Source organism: Carcharodon carcharias, chromosome 10 (genome assembly GCF_017639515.1).
Source record: "Carcharodon carcharias isolate sCarCar2 chromosome 10, sCarCar2.pri, whole genome shotgun sequence".
In the NCBI taxonomy this organism is placed as follows: domain Eukaryota; kingdom Metazoa; phylum Chordata; class Chondrichthyes; order Lamniformes; family Lamnidae; genus Carcharodon; species Carcharodon carcharias.
The window spans coordinates 49032703-49056435 of record NC_054476.1 but is presented as its reverse complement, the minus strand read 5'-3'; the positions used below and the strand labels follow the sequence as shown (position 1 = coordinate 49056435).

Genomic DNA, 23733 nt, shown 5'->3' with positions numbered 1-23733 from the left:
TGCATTATAATACCTGAACAAGTGCATAGAAAATTTTGAAGATCTGTTTTTGGATTAGGACAGAGTGGTCTGAAGGATCAGAGAGAAGTTGAACAAAACGGTCTTTCATCATAGGCAAAAAGTGCTGCATAGCTGCCACCAATGGACTCCGTTCCTCTGGTTTCTTGTACCTGTGTACATAAAACATGAAGCCTACTGGTCAAAATAAAAATCTTCCTACATTTGAATTGCACGTTCTTTCATTGTGGCATGTGTTAGGCACATTCATATCAGTTTCCTTACTAAGACTTTTCTAGACCATTCTGAAGTTGCAGTCCTCCTTACAATTGACAAAGCCACTTCAGGACACAGTGCTCTACCCCGTCAGTAACATCAGTGAACTACAGTCAAGGTATTGATATGTTTGAACACTTACAGCTTTTTTTAAATATTAGAAATATTTTTGTGCTTTTTCGTTCAATACAAAAATACTCCCATATACATTCCTTCCCTTATAAATCTTTACATAGGCATGAATAATTACTACCCTGGATCAAAATGCCACTCTCAAAAGGTTTGTGGGGTAAAGTGGGGAGGTGTTGGTGGAGGCAGTGGAGTCTTAAGTACATCTTAAGTATGCAGATTTTAAAATATTTGGCTTACTTAGGTTGAAATGGCCATAAGGCAGATAGGAAACAATTCAAAACCAAAAATATGAAGTGCTTACTCATAGTTCTTCACCAGCTGATAGAGACAGAGGAGGATTCCGAGCCAATAGGCACTGTTATCAGACTGCAGGTAGAATCCAATTTTATCGACAACTGCTGGCCACCTACCAGGATAGTCGTGCTTGATTATTTGGTGAATGCAAGTGGTAAGTTGCACCCTAAGAAAGAAAAGTATTAATTCAAGATGCTGAGGTAGCAACTACTCACCAGAACAAACTCTATCACAGTTCTATAAATGAATATGCAACAAAATATCACAGATGCTACTGAACTCAAATGTCTAAAACTTAAAAACAGTTACAAGTTACACTCAAGTGTTAAACTCAGTACAGCCACAATGCCAAACACAAGTACAATAACTTTTCTACTGCATAAAAGCAAAATACTGCAGATGCCGGAAACCTGAAATATAAACAGAAAATGCTGGAAAAACTCAGAAGGTCTGACAACATTTGTGGAGAGAGAAATAGAGTTAACACTGAGTCCATATGACTCTTTAGTGGCAGCTTTGCTACTGCACTTGATATAATCTGCATTTAGCTGGTGGACAATGTAGCACTTTATATGCATCCTCCTTCTCCCGTTACTCCTGTTAGAATTATTTTCATAACGTTACACACTTCATATATGGCCGATGTTCCCCTCAAAAGTTTCTGCCTCTTCTCGTACATGTTGTCCTCAATTACCCGATTCAAAGAAGCACTATGCGTGCGCAAGCCTCACTATGTTAGCTGAACGTTCTATCATGAGTTCTCACAGCCAAGCTTAATGAGCACCTGAGAAATTTACACTTTCATCCAGTACGGGTTACTGCACAGTAATCAGGAGTGTGTGAATCCCAAAGTGATTCATCCCCTCTCCTCATCCAGGGTTACTGAGTGCAACTTTAACAATAGCTTTTATTTATACAGCTTTCCACCAACTTTGTAAAGTTCAGCTAACATATCACAGACCAAGGATCAAATCTCCTTGTCTGTAAAGCTCAGCTACTCGCTAGGCAGATTTTCTTCCTTCCATTGAGAGGATCAACTTAATACAGCTAACATGTTATTAATCAACAGGGGAAAATATCTTATCCCCAACACTGCTGTTTACAAGGCCCACATCCAGGAAGGGTCAGGGCAGCAAGAGCACTAAAATACAATGTAAAGCAGCTACAAATATTTGAACAGTTAAGCCAAAAGGGGTACTATATGCGAAGGTCAAGAAAGAAAATTACCATACTGAAAGTTAGATAATAGACTATTGGTACAAAATTAACTGCCAGCAGTCAGTAAAGCCTGTATGTGACAGAACCACACAAAACCGGAGTCCCACTTTCAATTATCTGAATGCACGGAGGAATTTAATGGTAATGGAACTAAAACTGGCCTAAATTTTACGTACTTGTGCAGTAGGATCTTGAAAGTGGAGGAGAGCAGTGACATGGAGGAGAGAGAACTCAGACTCCTGGCCATGATCACCATCCAGTGACTTCAAGAGTGTGCATGTCAACAGTGTGGGATTCAGCTTGCCCCATACCAAAGTAAAATACCTTACCATGACCTGCTATCATCGCATACTATGTAAGCTCATATTAAAGAGTGGCTACCTGAATAAGGTACTTGAAGTATCTTACATATGCAGAACCAGGATTCAGCATCACTGATCCTGTCCATTGGGAGAAAACCAAAGGACAGGCACTGGTAAAACAGTCATTAAGTTTAGCAGCAACAGAAAAGGTTTTCTCTAAGGAAGGAAAAAGAACACATGCAAGTTGGTCCTAGCTGCTTTGTTAGGCCATCTTGCAGCTGATTACCAAGCATTAGCAAAAATTTGGGAGGGCATCCAGATATATTCCTGGCTTAGGTGAAAAGGACCTCAACAATAGAGGTCAAAGATTGTAAAATTCAAGCATTTAGAGAAGATTACAGCACATTCACAATGTCTGTGAAGAGCAAATGCTGCCAGCCATTGTGTTAATTTGCGTATGGTATTTACCACTTTCTGCAGAACCATTTATCAGCAAAAAAGCCTTTCCTATTACAAACCTTATCAACTCGGGTGACTGAATAATAGCCTCTATTATGTTGTCACGGATGAACTGTTGATCTTCCTCTGGAACAGTAAATGGTGGCACATCACTTGAAGCAGCTTCACGCTCAGCCCAGAACTGTGTGATTGTATTTTTCAAGTAAATTACACCTAAGAAAGAATTAAATCATTAGAAACTGCATCAAATTAGTTACCAACATTGTTGATGCTTCTCAATTCTGGATTTAAATATATAATTTGGGAAAGATTTACTGATTTTTGTGTTACTAAATATTTGCATTTGATTAGCACAAGCAGACCTTTCAGTTTCTGTAAAGAAACTGTACTTTAAGTATGAATTGAAATCACCGTTCAATTTAATTGATTTTCAGAGTTAAAAAGACTTGCAATTATATAGCATGTTTCACAACCTCAGGATGTTCCAAAACATTTTACAGCAAATTAACTACTTTTGAAACAGTCACTGTTGGCATGTAGGAAAAGCAAATTTGTGCACAGCAAGCCTCCATAATGGATAAAAGGATATACTGATAGGACTTAAATAAGGTTAAAAGGAGGCTCATGTGGAGCATAAACTTGGAAAAACTCAGCAGGTCTGGCAGCATCGGCGGAGAAAAGAGTTGACGTTTCGAGTCTTCATGACCCTTCGACAGAACTAGGCGTATCCGCCTAGTTCTGTCGAAGGGTCATGAGGACTCGAAACGTCAACTCTTTTCTTCTCTGCCGATGCTGCCAGACCTGCTGAGTTTTTCCAGGTAATTCTGTTTTTGTTTTGGATTTCCAGCATCCGCAGTTTTTTGTTTTTGTTTTTATCTCTGGAGCATAAACTTGTTGGGCCAAATGGTCTCAGCATTGCAAAATTACCAGATCATTTATTTTTAGTCTCTAATGAGGGATAAATGTCAGTCAGGACCACTTCCCCGCTCTTTTTAAATAATGCCAAGAGATCTTTACATCTACCTGAGAACATAATTTAGTATCTCATCCAAAGGACAGCTCTTCACAGCACAGTACTCAAGTGTCAGCCTAGATTAAACGGTCAAATCTTTGGAGTGGGGCTTGAACTCTCAATCCGCCAACTCCAAGGCAAGAGTGCCACTACTGAGACACGGCTGACACCAGAATTGATGGAGGTGTGTGCGCGGGCACATGGTGAAACACGTACAAATTTAAATGAAGCAGTTACACTTCATCTAAAGTTACTTCCAAGCAGCATGGGTCAGTTTTTACTGAGCAGCAAATGAATGTTGCCAGCCATTCATTACACTTATCCACTGACTGCTATGAAATTTTGCATTGGAACTCACTCTGATTAGAGAATTATTTCAGGGGAGTGTCCTCTACAGGGTATATGGGACCTATTTGAACAAGACAAGCAACTGTGTGAGCCCTTAAACAATTCTTCAACCTCACTGTCAAAAATGCAGAATCTGAAACAGGAAATGGCAAACGGAATTCAATTTTATATCAGGTACAGAAATAAAGAGTGAAAGAAATATCAGATTATGAGCAAAATAAAACAACCAGAAAGGAAAAGTTAGAAAAGGTTCGTTTTTACTTCTGCAAATCTCCAACATTTAAAATCTGAAGGACTGAGATTCCACCCTCAAAAATTAATTTCCAGTGCCAGGGAGGTTGTTTCGCAGAATCAAAACTAGTCACATTATTAAGAATTTACTTAAACTGGCTTGGACGAACCCTAATCTTTTATGGAGTGCTTAATGGGTCTATCATGCAAGAACAGAAAACTCATGCCATTCTATAGACTTCAATACCAAGTGTACCCATCAATTAACATTATTGCAAAGCTTCTGGAGGAACAGGGCAACTTCCTGACTTCTGCCATTAACCACGCATGTGTGGTCGATGTTGTTTCCTGATAAGTGAATGCTGTTAGTTCCACCATTAATTTTACAGCAAAGTCCAGTCCCGTGCATCATGAGCCAGTATTCTAAACAACAGGTATTCTGTATCAAACTGCTAAAAGTTATCACATGAAGCTCACAACAGGAAAAAATACTTGGCCTTTGCTAGCAGCAGCAGCAAAAGAAATATGTTAAGGCCTCTACTTCTCTTCCTCAAATCAAATTTCATTTTTGGTATTCACAGTACTTGAAGTTTGGATGAGCTTATTTACAATTTACGATAAATAAGGAAGCAGGAAGAATTTCAAAACATTCCCCAACTGAATAAGTTTGTTTCTCCACTGTAAAATTTTATGTACTTCTACTAAAATTACTCAGCTGCAGTCCACTAAAAATCCTTAATCAAATAATTTAATAATCTAGGTAGTAACTGACATGAAATATTAACTCATTCAAAATATCAGGCAACATCTGGCCCCTCTGCAGTTGAGCAGGAAGAATTGAACTTTTTTTTAAATTTAAAAGCCAACCAACAGGAACAATTTATCAGTTGTCAGTGACTAGTCCAATCCTGAGTGACTATTTTGGAGGCCAGTTAGCCTTCAAGATAAACTTAACACAGCCAGGTCAGAATGTTAAAATGAATGAATGTGATAACCAACATCCACTGTGTTGAAAACAAGACTATAGCTATCAAAGTAAAATTTGCAAGACTCTTTAAATGAGAGCACTGTCCTCTAAAACTGCTGTGTGTGAAGGTTACTACAAACTGCACTGAAATTTGGATGTCTTTAAAACATTCTCTTTCCCCACCCTTACAAGTTTTATTTCCTTTCCCCGAAAGCAGCAAAGATTCATGTTGAGTTCCAGCTCCATGGGCAATGGCAGCTTTCTAGTAACTTGCTGATTCATGTGACTCAAGACAGGTCAGCAGGTTACACAACAATGGGGACATCATAGCTCAGGCCAAATCAGTTTTACCAAACACAAACACACACTTTCGTAAGGATCAATACACAATCATTATAGTGACAGCACAGGAGGCAGGCATTCAGCCCGTCATTTTTGCTGGCTCTCTGAAGAAGCAATTTATCTATTGTCACTCCCTGGCCTTCTCTCCATAGACCTGCACTTTTTTCCTTTTCAGATAATAAAGATAATTACTCTCAAATCCACAAGTGCTGAGATCAGTTGTAGTGGCATGGATTTTTCAGTCAGCAGGGAAGCAACTGTGCTCACTGCCAGCCTTGAAAAAAGCTACCCACAAAGTTCTAGCAATCTGTGTGATGCAGAATTCCCCTTTCCTGAAGTCAGTTTAATTCTGGTGTCAAGTCAAGGAAATCACCAGGTGCAGCAAGTGATGTCATCAAACAAGTAAGCAGCCAATCACAATGAAGTATTCAAGCCAGAAGTTAAAAGCATTTAATATCCTTTTAATTTACATTTTCAGACAGCAAAATAAATGTGAAGACTGAAGCTAGACGATAAACAAACTTCAATTTCAGAGGAGTAATGATGATGAATGCTGACATTTTCGCCAAAATTATCACCACGAAATCCAGGCCAGTGTCCCTCCAAATCAACCAATGCAGCAAAGATCAGATTAAACCAGAGGAATGCCTGTTTTGTATGACTCAGCATCACATCAAGGTAAGGATAAGCATTTATTGTACTACTGAATTTTATGCAATGATCACCAAGACACACACAAACTAGGAAGGTTTGATCTTCCTTTTGTATTGAATCAGCTTTAAGCTGAGGCTGCAGCAGAGGTGCAATAATGGGCTGTGATGCCTCAAGTTTAGGGTAGAGGGAACAAAGCCTGGGTTTCCACCCCTAAAAGAGAGAGGTGGCAGGAGAGCTTCAGCTATAATCACCCTCAAATTTCCCCGCTGACACTCACCACCAAGACGCATGCAGCCATAACGATCACTCGGTCAAGCACTAGACAAAATTGGCACAAAAGGACAAAGTTATGAATACCGTCTCCGGCCATGGTAGCTTTGAAGCAGCAAACCCCAGCTTTCCAAACAATACAATGTTTTGAACCTATTTGAAAATTGAGATATTTCTGTCTGTGCATATCCTTATTAAACAGGAACTAAACTAGTCACAGCAAAAACTCAATCTACTCTTTTTATAGAAAGTATTAACTGCAAAGGAATAAGTTAGAATGTGTCATCAGTAAATTGCCATAACAGTGAAAAAAAAATTAAGAAGCCTTCTCTGGCTTGGAAATACACAATTGGTAGTAAGGAGATTCCTTCAAATTGATTTTTTTCCTATGTTGCTAATTAGATATATTTCCAATAATGGTTGTCACCTTTCAGTGCCTTGTTCAAGTATTGATTATTCACTTGCAATATGATTACCCTGACTAATCAAAGTCAGAGTATCACAGCAAGCCCCATCACATTTTCACCCAATGCACACAAATACAATCCCAACATGAACTGACAGGATAGAAACCATGTGCCAATTTCCACCTTCCTAACCAAGGGCACTGTGTGAAATTGTATCACTAGTATCATCACCATGGCCAAGAGCATCCATCGCAGCACAGGCTAAGGATAGGATTGGATGATTAATACTTCTTTTTCAAAAAAGAATTCTGAAGTCTGATTAATCTTCCATGCATACAAAGTATTTTCCTCAACAAAATGGAACCAAATTAATTTCAAAACAGGTGTGATGTGTGTACAAATGTCCATTCTACTTATTCTTATGGCATCACATTAAGGCACGGTTTGATCATTTGATTTCAAGAGAGGATTTGGAAAAATTACTTTTAACACTGGGTTCACAAAAGCATAGTGCAATCACTCAGGTTTTAAAAAATGGGCAAAGGTTAGCATTTACATATCCCCATAGATTTTTAATAAAACATAAATTATTGGACTGTCTCAACAATCGAAAACCACCTCTTGTATTGTGATAGAAAGCCCTCAATCTGTTTCCAGGACTGTCACTGACCTCATCTCCTCTGGAGATCTCCCTCCCACAGCTTCCAACCTGATAGTCGCCCAACCCCGGACGGCCCGCTTCTATCTCCTACCCAAAATCCATAAACAGAACTGCCCCGGTAGACCGATCGTCTCAGCTTGCTCCTGCCCCACAGAACTCATTTCTCGTTATCTTGACTCCCTTTTCTCTCCCCTTGTCCAGTCCCTTCCCACCTACATCCGTGATTCCTCTGACACCTTACGTCACATCAACAATTTCCAGTTCCCTGGCCCCAACCGCTTCCTCTTCACCATGGACGTCCAATCCCTCTACACCTCCATCCCCCACCAGGATGGTCTGAGGGCCCTTAGCTTCTTCCTCGAACAGAGGCCCGAACAATCCCCATCCACCACTACTCTCCTCCATCTGGCTGAACTTGTTCTCACGCTGAACAATTTCTCCTTCAACTCCTCTCACTTCCTCCAAATAAAAGGTGTGGCTATGGGTAACCGCATGGGCCCCAGCTATGCCTGTCTCTTTATGGGGTATGTGGAACATTCCTTGTTCCAGTCCGACTCCGGCCCCCTTCCACAACTCTTTCTCCGGTACATCGATGATTACTTCGGTGCCGCTTCATGCTCTCGTCGGGACTTGGAAATATTTATTAATTTTGCTTCCAATCTCCACCCCTCCATCATTTTCACGTGGTCCATCTCTGACACTTCCCTTCCCTTCCTTGACCTCTCTGTCGCAATCTCTGGTGATAGACTGTCCACCAATATCCATTACAAACCCACCGACTCCCACAGCTATCTCGACTACAGCTCCTCACACCCCGCTTCCTGTAAGGACTCCATCCCATTCTCTCAGTTCCTTTGCCTCCGTCGCATCTGTTCCGATGATGCTACCTTCAAAAACAGTTCCTCTGACATGTCCTCCTTCTTCCTTAACCGAGGTTTTCCACCCACGGTCGTTGACGGGGCCCTCAACCATGTCCGGCCCATCTCCCGCGCATCCGCCCTCACGCCTTCTCCTCCCTCCCAGAAACATAATAGGGTCCCCCTTGTCCTCACTTATCACCCCACCAGCCTCCGCGTTCAAACGATCATCCTCCGCCATTTCCGCCAACTCCAGCATGATGCCACCACCAAACACATCTTCCCTTCACCCCCCCCATCGGCATTCCGTACGGATCGCTCCCTCCGGGACACCCTGGTCCACTCCTCCATCACCCCCTACTCCTCAACCCCCTCCTATGGCACCACCCCATGCCCATGCAAAAGATGCAACACCTGCCCCTTCACTTCCTCTCTCCTCACCGTCCAAGGACCCAAACACTCCTTTCAAGTGAAGCAGCATTTCACTTGCATTTCCCCCATTGCATTCGTTGCTCCCAATGTGGTCTCCTCTACATTGGAGGGACCAAACGTAAACTGGGCGACCGCTTTGCAGAACACCTGTGGTTTGTCCGCAAGAATGACCCAAACCTCCCTGTCGCTTGCCATTTTAACACTCCACCCTGCTCTCTTGCCCACATGTCTGTCCTTGGCTTGCTGCATTGTTCCAGTGAAGCCCAACGCAAACTGGAGGAACAACACCTCATCTTCCGACTAGGCACTTTACAGCCTTCCGGACTGAATATTGAATTCAACAACTTTAGGTCGTGAGCTCCCTCCCCCATCCCCACCCCCTTTCTGTTTCCCCCTTCCTTTTTTTTTCCAATAAATTATAAAGATTTTTCTTTTCCCATCTATTTCCATTATTTTTTAAAAAAATTTTTTTTAAAAATCTTTTATGCTCTCCCCACCCCCACTAGAGCTATACCTTGAGTGCCCTACCATCCATTCTTAATTAGCACATTCGTTTAGATAATATCACCAACTTTAACACCTATGTGTTCTTTTGTACTATTGTTGTTGACATCTTTTGACGATCTGCTTCTATCACTGCTTGTTTGTCCCTACAACCACACCCCCACTCCACTTCTCTCTCTCTCTCTCTCTTTCCACGCGCCCCCCCCCCCCTACACACACCTTAAACCAGCTTATATTTCAACTCTTTCTTGGACTCGAACTCAAGTTCTGTCGAAGGGTCATGAGGACTCGAAACGTCAACTCTTTTCTTCTCCGCCGATGCTGCCAGACCTGCTGAGTTTTTCCAGGTAATTCTGTTTTTGATTTCCAGCATCCGCAGTTTTTTTGTTTTTACCTCAATCTCCTTAATGGTTGCGGGCAGCAAGAAATATAACACACATATAGAGGCAGGAAGCAATGACTACAGGAATACAAAAGCGAAGAGATCATGCCAAAGCTATTGGTTATGCCTCAGCAGGAATAATGTGTACAAACATGGGCACCACACTTCCAGAAAGATGTAAAGGCATAAGAAAAGGTGCAGACAGAAAAGATAGGACTGTTACCATTGCAAGGAGATATTTTCAAGATGAGAGGCTTTAATTGAGTACTGGGAAAAATTATCCCCTCTGACAAGAATCCCCTCTGTATTCAGAATCATTCATAAAAGATCTACAGAGGAGATAAGAGAATTTTTTTCCATTTAGATTAGTTGGAATCTGGAATGCCTGACTTGAAACTTTAGCAGGAGATGATTTCATAAATAATTTTAAAGGGGGATCAGACAGGGACTTGAGGATGGGGAACTTACAGGGTCACAGACAAAAAGTAGGAATCTTGGATTAAGCAAGACTGCTGTTTCAAAAGAGTTAGCACATGCACATTAGGCCAAATGGCCTCCTTCAGTCTTAAAATTTCGATGATTCAATCATTCTAAGAAGTTTAGAGTGCAAGAAAGCAGTCAGAAATTATCTTGTTTAAATCAAAGACAACAAACCACTAATGTGGGAAAGTTTTGGGTCTATTTAGTGTTTTGTGAAGTGTACTTTTTGAAAGCAAACAAGTCCCATCATAATTGCTGTTCTGTATACTCACCTTACTGTGAATCAAAGCAGCTCAATTTATATTGTTTCATTTCTCAAGGTAGTTATTCAGTCTGTCTTCAAAGATATTGAGGAAGCAGCCATGCTGAAGACATAATTGTTCAGTTCACTGGGGGATACTATTGTTATGCCTTAGGTTATGCAATCATGCAAATGGATGTTAGGCAGTGCGAGATCTACCATTGCTTGTGGGAATGAATGACACCACTAAATCAGAGAAGGCATGTAGATCTGAATTTGTAACAAGGGACTGAAACTGGTAGACAAATGACAATGGATATTAAGCAGATGCTACTGTCCAATTTTCTCACCAGACATGAACAAACAAGAAACTGCAAAGCTGGAAGTGCTTGCACACTATTTCCTTGGCCAAGGCAGAAACCAAAAGGTGGCTGAATACAACAGTTTGCACTCAAAATGAAATTTCTAATTTTGAGTTATCTCCAGAAATTCTCTTGATAAACCTGGTCATTTCCAGATCCTCAGAAGTTAAATATGGTGCAACACAGTTTAGGTAATTTAAGCACCCATGTCTGCCTCATGTATTTTCAAACTGCATTCAAAGGGGAAATATAAACTATCCACAATATACAGTCATAGATCTATTTCAGTAACCTCAAGATGGAACCAATTTGGGCTAGAGAATAAAAAAATCAGTTAAAATAACACTCCTGATCACTGCCCAGGCATCTCTACTGGAAAGTGAACATTGGACAAGGGGCAAGGATGGTATAAGGTGAGTTTACTACCCTATAATCAAATAGTGTGCTGACCATTAAGGACTAAGCTCACGCAAGAATAATGGACATGTAGGTGAGGTATCAAGGAATGCCAGTGCAACAAACTGCACCTCTGCAAAAGCTGACATCCTTAGGAGAGTAAAGAGAGAAAATAATTTTAAAACAACACATTATGCCTGCTAAAAATACCATACTGTTTCAATGCAGAAAACAGCTATGTTTCTGGTGGTAAGTGGTGATCTCTGCAAATACAAACACTGCAATAATGAAACTGGAATCAAAATTTCTTAAAGCTCAGCCTTAGCAAAACCAGAAGCTCCCTTTCTCTGCTGGTGTTTGCCTCTGGTCTTGAATCGCATTAACCTCTCTGGTTTTCCCTGCAGATATATACAACTTTGGTGGCTTATTTAACCCAGTTCTGATCTGCCAACTGCACACCTTGTTGGCTGCAAAGACTGCTCTTTTTCATACTGTCCATGCACACCCCAACTGCACCTCGACTAGTGCTCAAATCCTAACTGAATCTTTCACCTCAATGTTCTCTGCTTTAGAATCCACCTTTCACAAGCTACAACGTAAAACTGAAATTTTGTTCTCTTCCAGATCATCCCTATCCTTACTCAGCTCAAGTGGACCCCAATATTTTAAGAAATCAGCATGTCATGTCACTGCTCCACATTATCAAAGCTATTTCTTTTCAACAGTCCACCCATCTCACATCCTCACTTCTTTGACAGACTGCACTTTGCTAATGCTCCCTGCACTGCCCTGTGGACTTATTCCTCAAACAACTTGATCTTGATACCCACATCCTATCTTCAAAGGGCTTTTCTGTTTGACTATGCATCAAGCCTCCCCAATCACTCATTAAATTTCCCCCTCTGTTTTTCTTCTTGGTATCTACCTCTATGCCTTTTAAAACAGAGGCTTTAAAGATATGAAAAGTGCTACTTTATTAAGTCAAAATTCAAAGTAGTTGTAAGTAAACAGTTTATTCAAAATATCTTTAAATACAAAACTGGTCCCATTATATCAGCGGGCTTAAACTTGTAGTTGTGTGGTTGCAACCAGTCTGCCTCCTATCCACTACCTTTTAAGTTTTAACAAAACTCACTTTCAATTTATCTTTTCTCAAGCAAAATAGAGCTAAACATCATGTCCCATTAAAACCACATATGGTAAAACATAACTTCCCCTCTTACTTTTGATGAAACCTATGTAATAATCTCATCAAAATGAGGAACTACTTTTCAATGCTTAGCACTATTCTAACTGTTGAATCCAGCATGAAACTATGGTATAAATTATCTGGCATTTCAGGTCAATTTAACTCTGTTGACTAAAGAGCTACCTCCATAAAAACAAAACAAGAGAAACTGCTTTTATGCCTTAGAATTTATTAGATGAGTAGCTAGACCAAACAGACCCAGAAAGTCCTAGGCTCGATCCTTCCACTGTTCCTGATTTGTCATACTGCTTAAGTGACATCCAGGACTTAATAAGCAGAAATTTCTTCCACTTAAATATTGCAAAGGCACAACCTACTGGGGTCTTTAGAGTTTCCCTGCCACAAACTCTGTTCCCCAGCCACTGGCTCCATCCTTTGCCCTGGCAACTATCTGAAGCTGAACCAGGCCATTGCAATCTTGGTGTTATATCTGACCATGAAATGGGCTTCTGATCACATATTCACTCCATCACCAAGTCAGCTTACTTCCACCTATGCCTCAGCTCATTTGCTGCTGAAACCCTCACCCATGACTTTTTACCTCCAGATTTGACTTTCCATTAGTCACCTGATCAGCCTCCCTTCTTCCCTCCAATTCAGGCACACTCAAAACTTTATGACGCACATCCTAACACACACCAAGTCCTGTTCGCCCACCACCCCTGTGCTCATTGAATGACACTGGCTCCCAAGCCCAGCATCAATTTTAAAATTCTCATCCTTGTTTTCAAATCTCTCCATTGCCTAACCTCTCCCTATCTCTGTAACCTCTCCCTTCTTGCCGTACAAGCTTCAGATCTCCAACATTGGTAGCCATGCCTTCTGGCTATGTCCCAAGCTCTTGGGTTCCCCACCTAAACCTCTCCAAGTTCCTTTCCTCCTTCAGGACACTCCTCAAAGCTTCTGTCTTTGACCAAGCTTTTGATCTTCTGCCCTATTATCTCCTTATGTGGCTCAATATCAAATTTTATTTGATAACTCTCCTGTGAAGTATTTTGAGATGATTTACCACTTTAAAAGATGCAATATAAATGCAAGTTGTGCTATGCCCTTCTAATTATCTGTGCAGTTAGCTGATTTCAGATAAGGTGGCAGTAATGATGATTCAAATGACCTCAGCTCAGCTCCCTTAAATTAGGGGGGGAGAAAAAAATGATGGCAGCAGCAAAAATTTGAACAAAAGTAAAAAGCCTGGCCCAATTTACTCATCGTAACACTGAAGCATCCGTTGCTACATTACCAATGCATCAAAAAGTAGAAAGAACTAAAACTGCATACCTTTTCCAATAAATAAACTTTAGCAAATAGACACAACATGAACCAAATTTGCTGTGTTCCATTATTAAAAGGGTAACCAATTAAAAATAGTATTATAATCAGACCTAATGCTTCACAAGTTACTGACGTTCTAAATTTTACAGCCTAAAAACATCGGAAAAGTCAGATTACATAAATTGGAGGTAGTCTGCCAGCAAGCAATTTCTGTCCACATTATTTTTACATTCAATACTACCAAACGCTAGTCAATGGCATCAATCTGCAGAGGCACACCTGGTTTTAAAAGCTGCAACCATTTGGCTCTCACAGGAATGATTATAGGTGGCACTCATGCACCATTTATGTATTGTATTGTATGACTTAACTGAAAATAAAATACAAGTTTACAACCTAAATGTGCTTAGATATGAGAGAGTCAAAATGAAGTTTAATATAGCATGCACTTTCTTTCCAGAGTAAGTTAAGTAAGTTTACTCCGACGTTTCTGATTTTGTCTACAAACTCAATCTGAAGACTAAACTTTACCTACAATGTCCCAGAAAAAGGAAAATTAAAAGGTTAACAAAATTCTGTACCCACAACAAAGACATGCACAATATAGATTCGCAACAGCACAAGGCAAACTTTCAAGGTTCATGGTTTAAAAGACAAAAGGTAGAAAGGGGTGGTACACAGGGATTGATAGATAAAGGTACTTCATCTAAAATCTGGCTGCCCGAAAACCAGACATTTTTGATATCCGGTTAAATGGGTGATGGCTCGCCTGTTTTGCAGATGTCCAACATGGCAAGCAGCGCACACACATTGAGGTAGATTTCAGTATGTAATGTTGGTGTAGGTATCAAGAGGCGCACCTATGCCTCAAACAGGCATAGTGTTTCTGCATTTACCAACAAGAGGCCTAATGCCTATTTTATGGTCCCTTTACACAATTGGTTTTCCCTTAATGTAGCCACCAAGAACGACACACAACTTAAGCAACAATCTTTAAACGGGTCACTGCCAGCCTCTACCAGAAAATGTAAAAACATGTGCCTGAACACAAAGCCAGGAAGTGAAGGAATGAATTAACACAGGTTGTTGTTGGCTACTGGTCATGCCCATTTCTGATCACTATGTTTTCCTCCTTCCTGGTCAATGACACCCATTTCAAGGTCATCACTTTCTTCCAACACCAATCTGAGAGTCATAGTGGCCTGAAATTAAAATGGTCTTCGTCCAGCTGCCAGGGGATACTGAGCAGGCATGTGCAGTTTGCCAGTCTGATTACAAGTCCCTTGTCCAAAATCCAAGAAAAACCAAAATCCGGCACAGTCTCAGTCCCAAGGGTACCCGATTTTGGACACTGGACCTGTAAATGATTTGGACTTGGGAATCCAATGTATAATTTCAAAATTTGATAATGACACTAAATTAATGGGTGTAGTTGATACAGAAGGGAATAACAAAATTCAGGAAAACATAAATGACTTTGCAGAACGGACACCTAGAGCTCAAAATAGCTAAGTACACTTTCACCAAAGGGCACCGAGGCTGTATATTCCTTGGAAAATAAGTGTCTAAATAGGATTGAGGAGCAGAGGGTTCTTGGGAGTGCAGATAATCAAATCACAAAGCAGTGATGCAGATTAATAAGGTCATAAAAAAAACAAAGCATTGCGTTCATTTCTAGAGGGACTGAACTGAAAAGCAGAGATGTTACGTTAAACTTGTACAGAGTCTTGGGTAGAAAACCACAGTTGGAGCATTGGGAACACTTTTGGTCTTCATACCATAAAAAGAGACAGGTACTTTAGAAGGTACAAAAAGGATTTATGAAAATGGTACCAGAACTGTGGGGTTATGCCAGGGAAAGTGAAGAGGCTGGGGTTCTTTTCTCTAGAAAAAGACTGAGAGGTGAGTTAATATTTAATATTTATTTTCAAGATTATGAAAGGGTTTGACTTGTGGGAAATTAACATAAGGTAGTCACTAATAGATCCAATTAGGTCGTTCATGTGAAACTTCTGTACCCAGACATAGGTTAGAATGGGGAACACAGTATCACAATGGGTAACTGAGGCAACTAGCATAGATGCAGTTAAGGGGAAGCCAAATAAACACGAGGGAAAAGGGAATCTTATAATATGTCAGATGAAGAAGGATGTGAGGAGGCTTTTGGGGAACAAACACCATTTTGGACCCTAAGATAAAAGCAAAATACTGCGGATGCTGGAAATCTAGAACAAAAACAAAAATACCTGGAAAAACTCAGCAGGTCTGACAGCATCTGCGGAGAGGGATACAGTTAACGTTTCGAGTCCGAATGAGTTCTGATGAAGAGTCATTCAGACTCGAAACGTTAACTGTATCCCTCTCTGCAGATGCTGTCAGACCTGCTGAGTTTTTCCACGTATTTTTGTTTTTGTACCAGTTTGGACTCGGTGGGTTGAATGCACTTGCAGCTGCCAAATTTAAACACCAGTTGAAACCTGTCAACTTAAAGGCTGGGAACCCAACTTGGTTTGTGTCATTCAATGCACCGTCCATACCCAGTCACAGCTGCTCAAGTTGTTCCCCTTCCTGTTTGAATCTTTCAGAAAAAATGTCAATGACATGCCTTTAATAAATTAAAACGTTTAAGAGCTTTTCCCACCCAGAATAGTTATTCTGAAAGTAGATTCCACCTCCAAAGTGGACACTGCAAATCAGCAAGAAACTTAAATAAAGCAACCAATTATTTTCAAAGTGAAAAATTAGAAAAGACAGATTAAAGAGGAAAAAAGTAAAAGTAAAAAGTAATTAGAATAGGAACTGAAAGAAAATGGGCTGGGGAAGAGGGGGCAAATTACAATACTTAAAATATTACGATATTATTTTTGCAGTTAAATGGTTATATTAAAACAAGGCTATAACTGATATTTACTGACTGAATTACTGTATCTATGCTTATTTTAACTTACAAAGCTGTCTGATTTTTGAGACTATTTCCCTGGCTTGCACGCTGATGGATAAAGAGCAAAACCTTACAAGTATTAGGACGTGGAATGGTTTAGAACCAACTATCTCTTCTCTTCCTCATGCACTTGTTTGGGCATACTTATAATATGCAGGACATTTAAAGAACTATACTTCTATTTTTATATTTCCAAAATATTTCTTGCTATTGACCATTCTGTAATGCAACATGCAAAACTAAATGCATTGAATAATCACACTAGATCAAAAAAAAACTCAGAAGTAATATACCAGCATCTGGAAAACATATACACAGTAATATGGAATGTCTAACTCAGAGCTGCCTTGGGCCTGTTGCATATTGTTTCTAGACAGTTAATCACTTACCTGCTTGCCTCACAGGCAAATCCAGTTGGTCTGACATTGTAATTTGAAGCAGAGTTGATACAAAGGTAACAGCTTTGTTGGCCTGTAATATACAAAGATGAAAATTTATTAAACACATATATTCAAGTGATACAACTATTCTAAAAAAGCTATTTTAAAAAAACTTAAGTGCAGATTACAATTTCATATTAAGCCAAAAGGAGTCAGTGCTGAGAAGCATTTGTAGTTTGATCATATGATGTCAAGTGTTTCCATCATGCCAAGATGAAATGCAAAGCTACCTCTATTGTAGCCCATCCTACAATGTCATAATCTTAATACACATTAACTCTAATCTTAGAAATGCAGCTCCTACAATACCTGTATGATTCTTTTCTCTAACTTCCAACTAGTTATCATTTTAGCTAGTACGATTGAGGCAGTTTACTGCTGAATGTTGCTTTATGCTGAAAATTCCTTCCCAAGGACCAGACTGATATTGCTCAAACACAGTTCATGCAGAACTTCTACAGCCAGGAAAAAGTTACTTCCATTCCATCAGTTTATCTTGATGTGAGCCTAACAAGGATGAAAGAACAGTATGCAACACAATCTTCCAATTCAAATTCCTGATTTCTCTCAATGCAATGGTAACATTATCCTGTACAAAATGTTAGAAACAAAATCCTCAAGAGCATTCATTGTCACATTTCCAATTTTCTTTTCTTTCCTAAATGGGTGCTAACTCTCGCTAGAGGATAGTTATAACAATCAAATCTTGTGCACTGTCAAGTGGTCATTAGTTGTGTGAATAGTTCACTAATGCTCAACATTGGACAACATTCTAGTTAAGTCCAAACGTATCCTCACTGCTACCTATACTTTTCAGTAGGGGTTTACTGGACAGCTATCAGGGACAAGGTCATCAGTAGTCATTGCAACTATCATTTTGTTTGAGGGATGCTATATCAGCATAAACTCAGGACCAAAACAGTCCAAGTAAAAAGCAAAATATGATAAAGTTTGGAAATGAAACAAAACAGAAAAAGTTAGAATCACACATCAATCAGGATGTGTGCAAGTTAACATTTCAGGCGCAGATCCTCTATGAAACTGAGAAATTGAGACATGGACAAGCATATTAATACAAATTGAAAAATATGGAAGAGACAAAGAATGAGCAAATAGCCATGGATGTGTGGATCTTGGAGAAATGAGAGACATGGAAAACCTGAAAGTCACGTTGGACTTAATGCTGGTTTGTAAATGAAGACACAGCTAAAGTGTGAAGCTACTGAAATCAATGTTCATACTAAACATGTTCTTTTTAAAGAAACTGGTACAGTCTAATCCTTAATAACATATTTCTTGCAAAATGCTTTTTCAATAGATCCAAAAGTCCTAGATAACACAATTGTCAACTTCATATTACAGAATATAGTACTATTGGATTACTAACTTAATTTAAATTAGGAAGTATAGGGTGGGGAGGGATTTGTCATTTCAACTCAAGGTGCAACTTCACTACATCTGGTTTCTAGGGTAGCCAGTTCCACTTCAGCCTCATATTAGGTGCAGCAATCATGAGTGCAATTGGCCAAAATATTTAATCTTTAATTGAAATGTTAAAATTACTGTCAGAGATAAAAGTTAGAGTTCCTACAGGATGGCTAGAGCCAATCTGCAGCCACCATGAGGATCCTGCGTTGACTAAGTTAAACGGTACTTAGATTAAAAAGTCTGTCAATCATATATCACCGCCTTCCTTACAGCAAAGGCAGAAAAGCATTTTATTGCATCACACATATTTTGACTAATATTTCTACTAATTGACATTTTGGCATCAAAGATATTTCATTTCCAGTGACTGATTCCCAATTTACATTTTATGCATTTTTTAAAAAAAGCTTTCCATTACGTTTTGATTTAACTTGCTCATGGAGCTGTCGGTGTAGCCATATAATATGAAAATATTTTCTGAAATCAGTGACGACAGAAAACAGGTTTCTGTAAAAGACAGTCAGTTGTTTATGGCAAACCAGAAACACAGGTTAGATGGTTATTGCAAGTCTGGCCTGAAATCATATCTGCTCCAAATATCCAAACAGATTTGAAATGCACATAAATTCCAAAAGCAGAACTCAAGTGTTTCTATGTTGAGTGAATCAAAAGTAAACACTAATAGCAGTTACACCAACCAAGTGCGCTTCCCAAAAGACTTCAGCAAATATTTCATTCAAAAGTGAAACAACATATTCTAGGGCCTAGTTTGATATCATAAATTAAAAACACTCATCTAATTCTGCATAAACTAGATACAAAACCCGAATCGAGATGTAAGGTGAATCGATTGTGGAAGGCCGAAGGACAAAGAGAAGCTGAGAGGAAAGAAATAAAACTATGTAGGAGTTCTGTTGTAGGGTCATGAGGACTCGAAACGTCAACTCTTTTCTTCTCTGCCAATGCTGCCAGACCTGCTGAGTTTTTCCAGGTAATTCTGTTTTTGTTTAGGACTCCCACCCTGATCACTGTTTACTGAGCGTGTACAAGCATCAGGTGATGTTTCCTATGGTCCAATAACCTAGCACTCACTGCCAAGACTTAAAAAATACTAGTCAAGTTTCTCACACCTGATAGCTGGTCCCTTTTGAAAAGAGGTATGTAGGCAGATGATAAATTATTGTAACATGGAGGCATATATACGCAAAACAGTTGCTTGGACAAGTACCAAAGGGAGATGGCATCTATAAGTCATAACCCAAAGAAAGGATAAAATGTCTTCAGGAAAGGAAGGGAGAAAAGTAACAAAGAGGAAACAAATACATTATCTCAAAATGCTCCAGCTTTCTTAACAACAATTTATTAGAACACAGTGTATTGATAACAAAAATAGATATCAGATCAATGATGTCCTTCTTTATATAGGAAATACTATCAGGCAGATAGCACACTTCATATATCCACTGGCTTGGTTAACTTCAAGCTGTAGTTTACAAATAAATTGATTTAATATCCAAGTTCAGCTTGCTGAAATGTTACAGCAAAGCATGCACAAATTTGTTTTGTACCAAGCTAATGGTTGCATTATCAACCCAAGTCTGCATGTAAACTATGAGACTTCTCTTTATTTCCCCCATTCCCTGCCATAAAGTCTGCAACACTCAGGTCAACATTATAGTTGAGGGGGAGCACTTGTAAATCAGTGCTACAGAGGTCAGTGTAGGTTCCATTCTTCACTCGTTGGCAAAGTGGAGGAAAGCATCCAGCTCTACAGTCCCCTCTCAAACATGCAGTGTCAAAGGGCAAAAACCACATGTGGCATGAGTTAGAAGTGAAAAAAATAAATGGGGAGTGGTGTGGAAGTGAAGGGTGAAGACAGACAAGCTAAAACGTAAAAAAAAAACTGGGTCTGAACTTTGACAAAAGAACTCTGTACTTGAACGTTTCAGCCACAATTTTATTTGCTTAACAAATTAGAAAGATGAGGACTGTGTTTCTACGGCCCAGGGACCAATGCTGTAGCCACATTCCCACGATATACACATGATAAAGTTGGCAATCCACTTGATGCATGAAGAAAAGCTCGACATCACGAGCCTGGCGTAAACACAAACTCAACAGACGCCTTAACTATTCATTCAGTTTATCGTGATTAGCAAAGAGAAAGCAATAATCTACAGTTTAGAAGTCATTAAACTGGCTCCAAGAACATCGCGAACCGTTACGTGCGATTTTAGGCGTGAGAAACGCAAAACATTGTAACATGTCTGCCGGCAGTAGGCGGCCATAGAGCGGACGCGGCACTGGCGCTCAGGCCGAGGCCTGGCCGCAAGCCTTGGCATTTCACAACTCGACACACACCGACACCTGCAAGGAGCTGGGGCCTTGGCCGCTGTTACCTCGTTGAGCTGTCGCTCGGCCGCCTCCCTTAGCGCAGGATCCATGGTCCCCCTCAGGGCCTCGATAATTTTACTCGGATCCATTGGAAGTTTCTCTGCCGCACTCTGGAGGAGATTCGACGTTCAATAGTTTTTTTTTTAAGTCCCGTCTTTTCTCCTTCCTTTATTTTTTTAATTATATAACCGGTTGTTGTGGCTGCTGGGCCGCTCCTGCCGCTCACTCGGCCTCTCAGCGAGCGGCCGATGCGCACATGGAAGCTGCGCTTCAACAGCCGCCGGCGCCAAAGGAAGAGCGTCGCGCGCCGAGCCCGGATACAGGGGCGCGAGACCACCCGTCATCAGCCGGCCCACTCACCACCTTCCGCTTCCCCAACCCACATCCTGCCGCCGCTGCTGCCTGCGCAGGCAGCTGGGAAATGTAGTTCCCCCACCATTTTTTCGGAGCGCCGATATCCAAGTGTGTGGCTGCAACTCGTGGTTGTCCCCTGGACTTGTGACTTTTTATTTTTATTGGCTTAGTGTGTAGAATCACTGTCTGGACAGTTGTGCACACCGGCCAGAACTTCTTAGTTCAATTTCTCATGAGTGCCCATTTGGATGACCTTCCCTCCAGCATAAGGTCAGAAGTGGGGATGTTCGCTGATGATTGAACAACATTCTGTAGCATTCGTGACTCCTCAGATATTGAAGCAGTCCGTGCCCATATGCAGCAAGACCTGTTCAGCTAGGCTTGGGCTGATGTGTCAACTAACATCCATAGCACACAGGTGCCAGGCAATGGCCATCTCCAATAAGAGAGAATTTAACCATCTCCCCTTGGCATTGAATGGCATTATCATTGCTGAATTCCCCACTATCAACATTCTGGGGTTACCATTAGTCAGAAACTGAACTGGACCCGCCGTATAAATACTGTGGTAACAAGATCAAGTCAGATACTGGGAATTCTGCAGTGAGTAACTCCCTCCTGATTCCCCAATACCTGTCTATCTACAATGCACAGGTCAGGGATGTGATGGAATACTCTCTATTAGCTTGGATGAGTGCAGCTCCAACAACACTCATGAAGCTCAACACCATCTGGGACAAAGCAGCCGGCTTGATTGGCACTCCATCCACCACCTTGAACATTCACTCCCTCCATCACTGATGCACAGTGGCAGCAGTGTACCATTTACAAGATGCACTGCAACAACTCACCAAGACTCCTTTGACAGCCTTCTACCATCTAGAATGACAAGTGCAGCAGGTGCATGGGAACACCACCATGTGCAAGTTCCCCTCCAAGCTACAAACCATCCTGATTTGGAACCATATCGCCATTCCTTCACTGTCGCTAGGTCAAAATCCTGGAACTCACCCCCCCCCCCCAACAGCACTGTGGGTATTCTGACACCACATGGACTGCAGCATGTGAAATTGGTGTTTTTTTTTAAATATTTTGGGGTATATTGTGTTATTCTGTAAAGAAGGCTGGGTGTGTGTGTGTGTGTGTGATTTGATTAAACTGAGCAAGAGTTTGATAGGAGTCAGGTTATCTGGGAGTTTGGAAACATGAAAAGGATAGAGGTGTTAAGTTGGGATACAAGTAAATAGATTAGATCTAACATTTACACTTTTGAATGTTGAGAATTTGTTTGAATATCAAAAGGGAGTCAAAGGTACCAAGAAACATGTTTATAATCCATAGGTAAACAAGTAGTGGGGGTATGATATTTTATTGACCCAAAAGCAAAGACAAGATGAAAGAACTTATATTTGGAAGGGTTTGAGTTTAAAAGGGGTGTGAGAACAATGGACTGAAGATGAAAAAGAAAGAGATATATTAGAGTTACTGTGGATAGCTAGAGAGAGAGCTAGAGATGGCTGGAGGTAGCAGGAGCTGTTTGAGCTGTTGAGATAGCTGGAGTGCTGGGCTGCAGGAGGATGCAGTTTGAATCACCCATCCAGTTAAGCCAGAAAAGTCTTGGGCTGCAGCAAGCAGCTTTATTCTTAAGTGAATTCCACTGCAGAGTGGAAGAGGCTAAAGGTCATGTGGTACACCTTTATTGAAACTACAGCATTTTGCCTTGTGTAATATTACTGGATTTCTTTTATAGTTAACATCTATAAAGGAGTGTTGCCTGTAAAGTGTTTACTTGTGGGTTTGACCAAGTGGAGAGTTATGGGGAACGTTTGTAAGCATGTAACTGTAATATTGTGTGCTTAAGTTTTCTTTCATTTTTTTGTTAATAAAATTTTTACTTTTAATTTTAAAAATCCTATAAGTGTTATTGGACTTCTAATGCTGAGATCAGTATGTTTTCTTCTCGGTTTCAGAATACAAAAAATGAGGTTGTGGCCCGTAAGCCAAGTTTCCCTCTGGGATTTGGTTTGTGCAGCAATTAATACTAGCTGTGGTCATATCATGTGGTTCAGGAAGGCAGCTCACCACCACTTCTCAAGGGCAGTTGGGGATGGGCAATAAAAATGCTGGCCTAGCCAGTGATGCCCATGTTCCATGAAAGAATAAAAAAAACAAATGGACTGGTACAATTAGCCTCAGTGCTTCTGTCAAGTCAAGTGACTCCTGCTGGAAAATATTGATATTAACTGAGGACAGGATCGGATTCACCCATTGGTGAGTTTTATAGTCAAATAAACTGACATAGAATACAGGCATTGCTGGCAAGGCCAACACCCACAATCTATCCCCAGTTGCCCCTGAAAAGGAGGTAGTGAGCCACCCCCTTGAACCACTGTAGTGCATATGCTGAAGGTACACAAGAAGTGTTGTCAAA

The 23733-nt window shown here is 40.5% G+C and overlaps 1 protein-coding gene across 4 annotated transcripts in view; it reads right to left on the bottom strand.

Moving 5' to 3' along the window:
* The window catches only part of ipo7 (importin 7), a 70965-nt gene extending 49719 nt beyond the window's left edge, over window positions 1–21246 (bottom strand). For 3 of the 4 annotated variants that reach the window (XM_041197290.1, XM_041197289.1, XM_041197291.1), the window contains exons 1-5: window positions 20954–21246; window positions 17076–17157; window positions 2738–2891; window positions 707–865; window positions 14–170 (exon numbers count right to left, since the gene is read on the bottom strand). In XM_041197290.1, the coding sequence (XP_041053224.1) occupies window positions 14–170; window positions 707–865; window positions 2738–2891; window positions 17076–17157; window positions 20954–21037 (636 nt within the window). In that variant the 5' untranslated portion in view covers window positions 21038–21246. Of the gene's footprint in view, window positions 1–13; window positions 171–706; window positions 866–2737; window positions 2892–6509; window positions 6551–17075; window positions 17158–20953 lie in introns of those variants that run through there. The other variant, XM_041197293.1, reaches the window with a different exon arrangement.
* Window positions 21247–23733: the final 2487 nt, after the last annotated feature.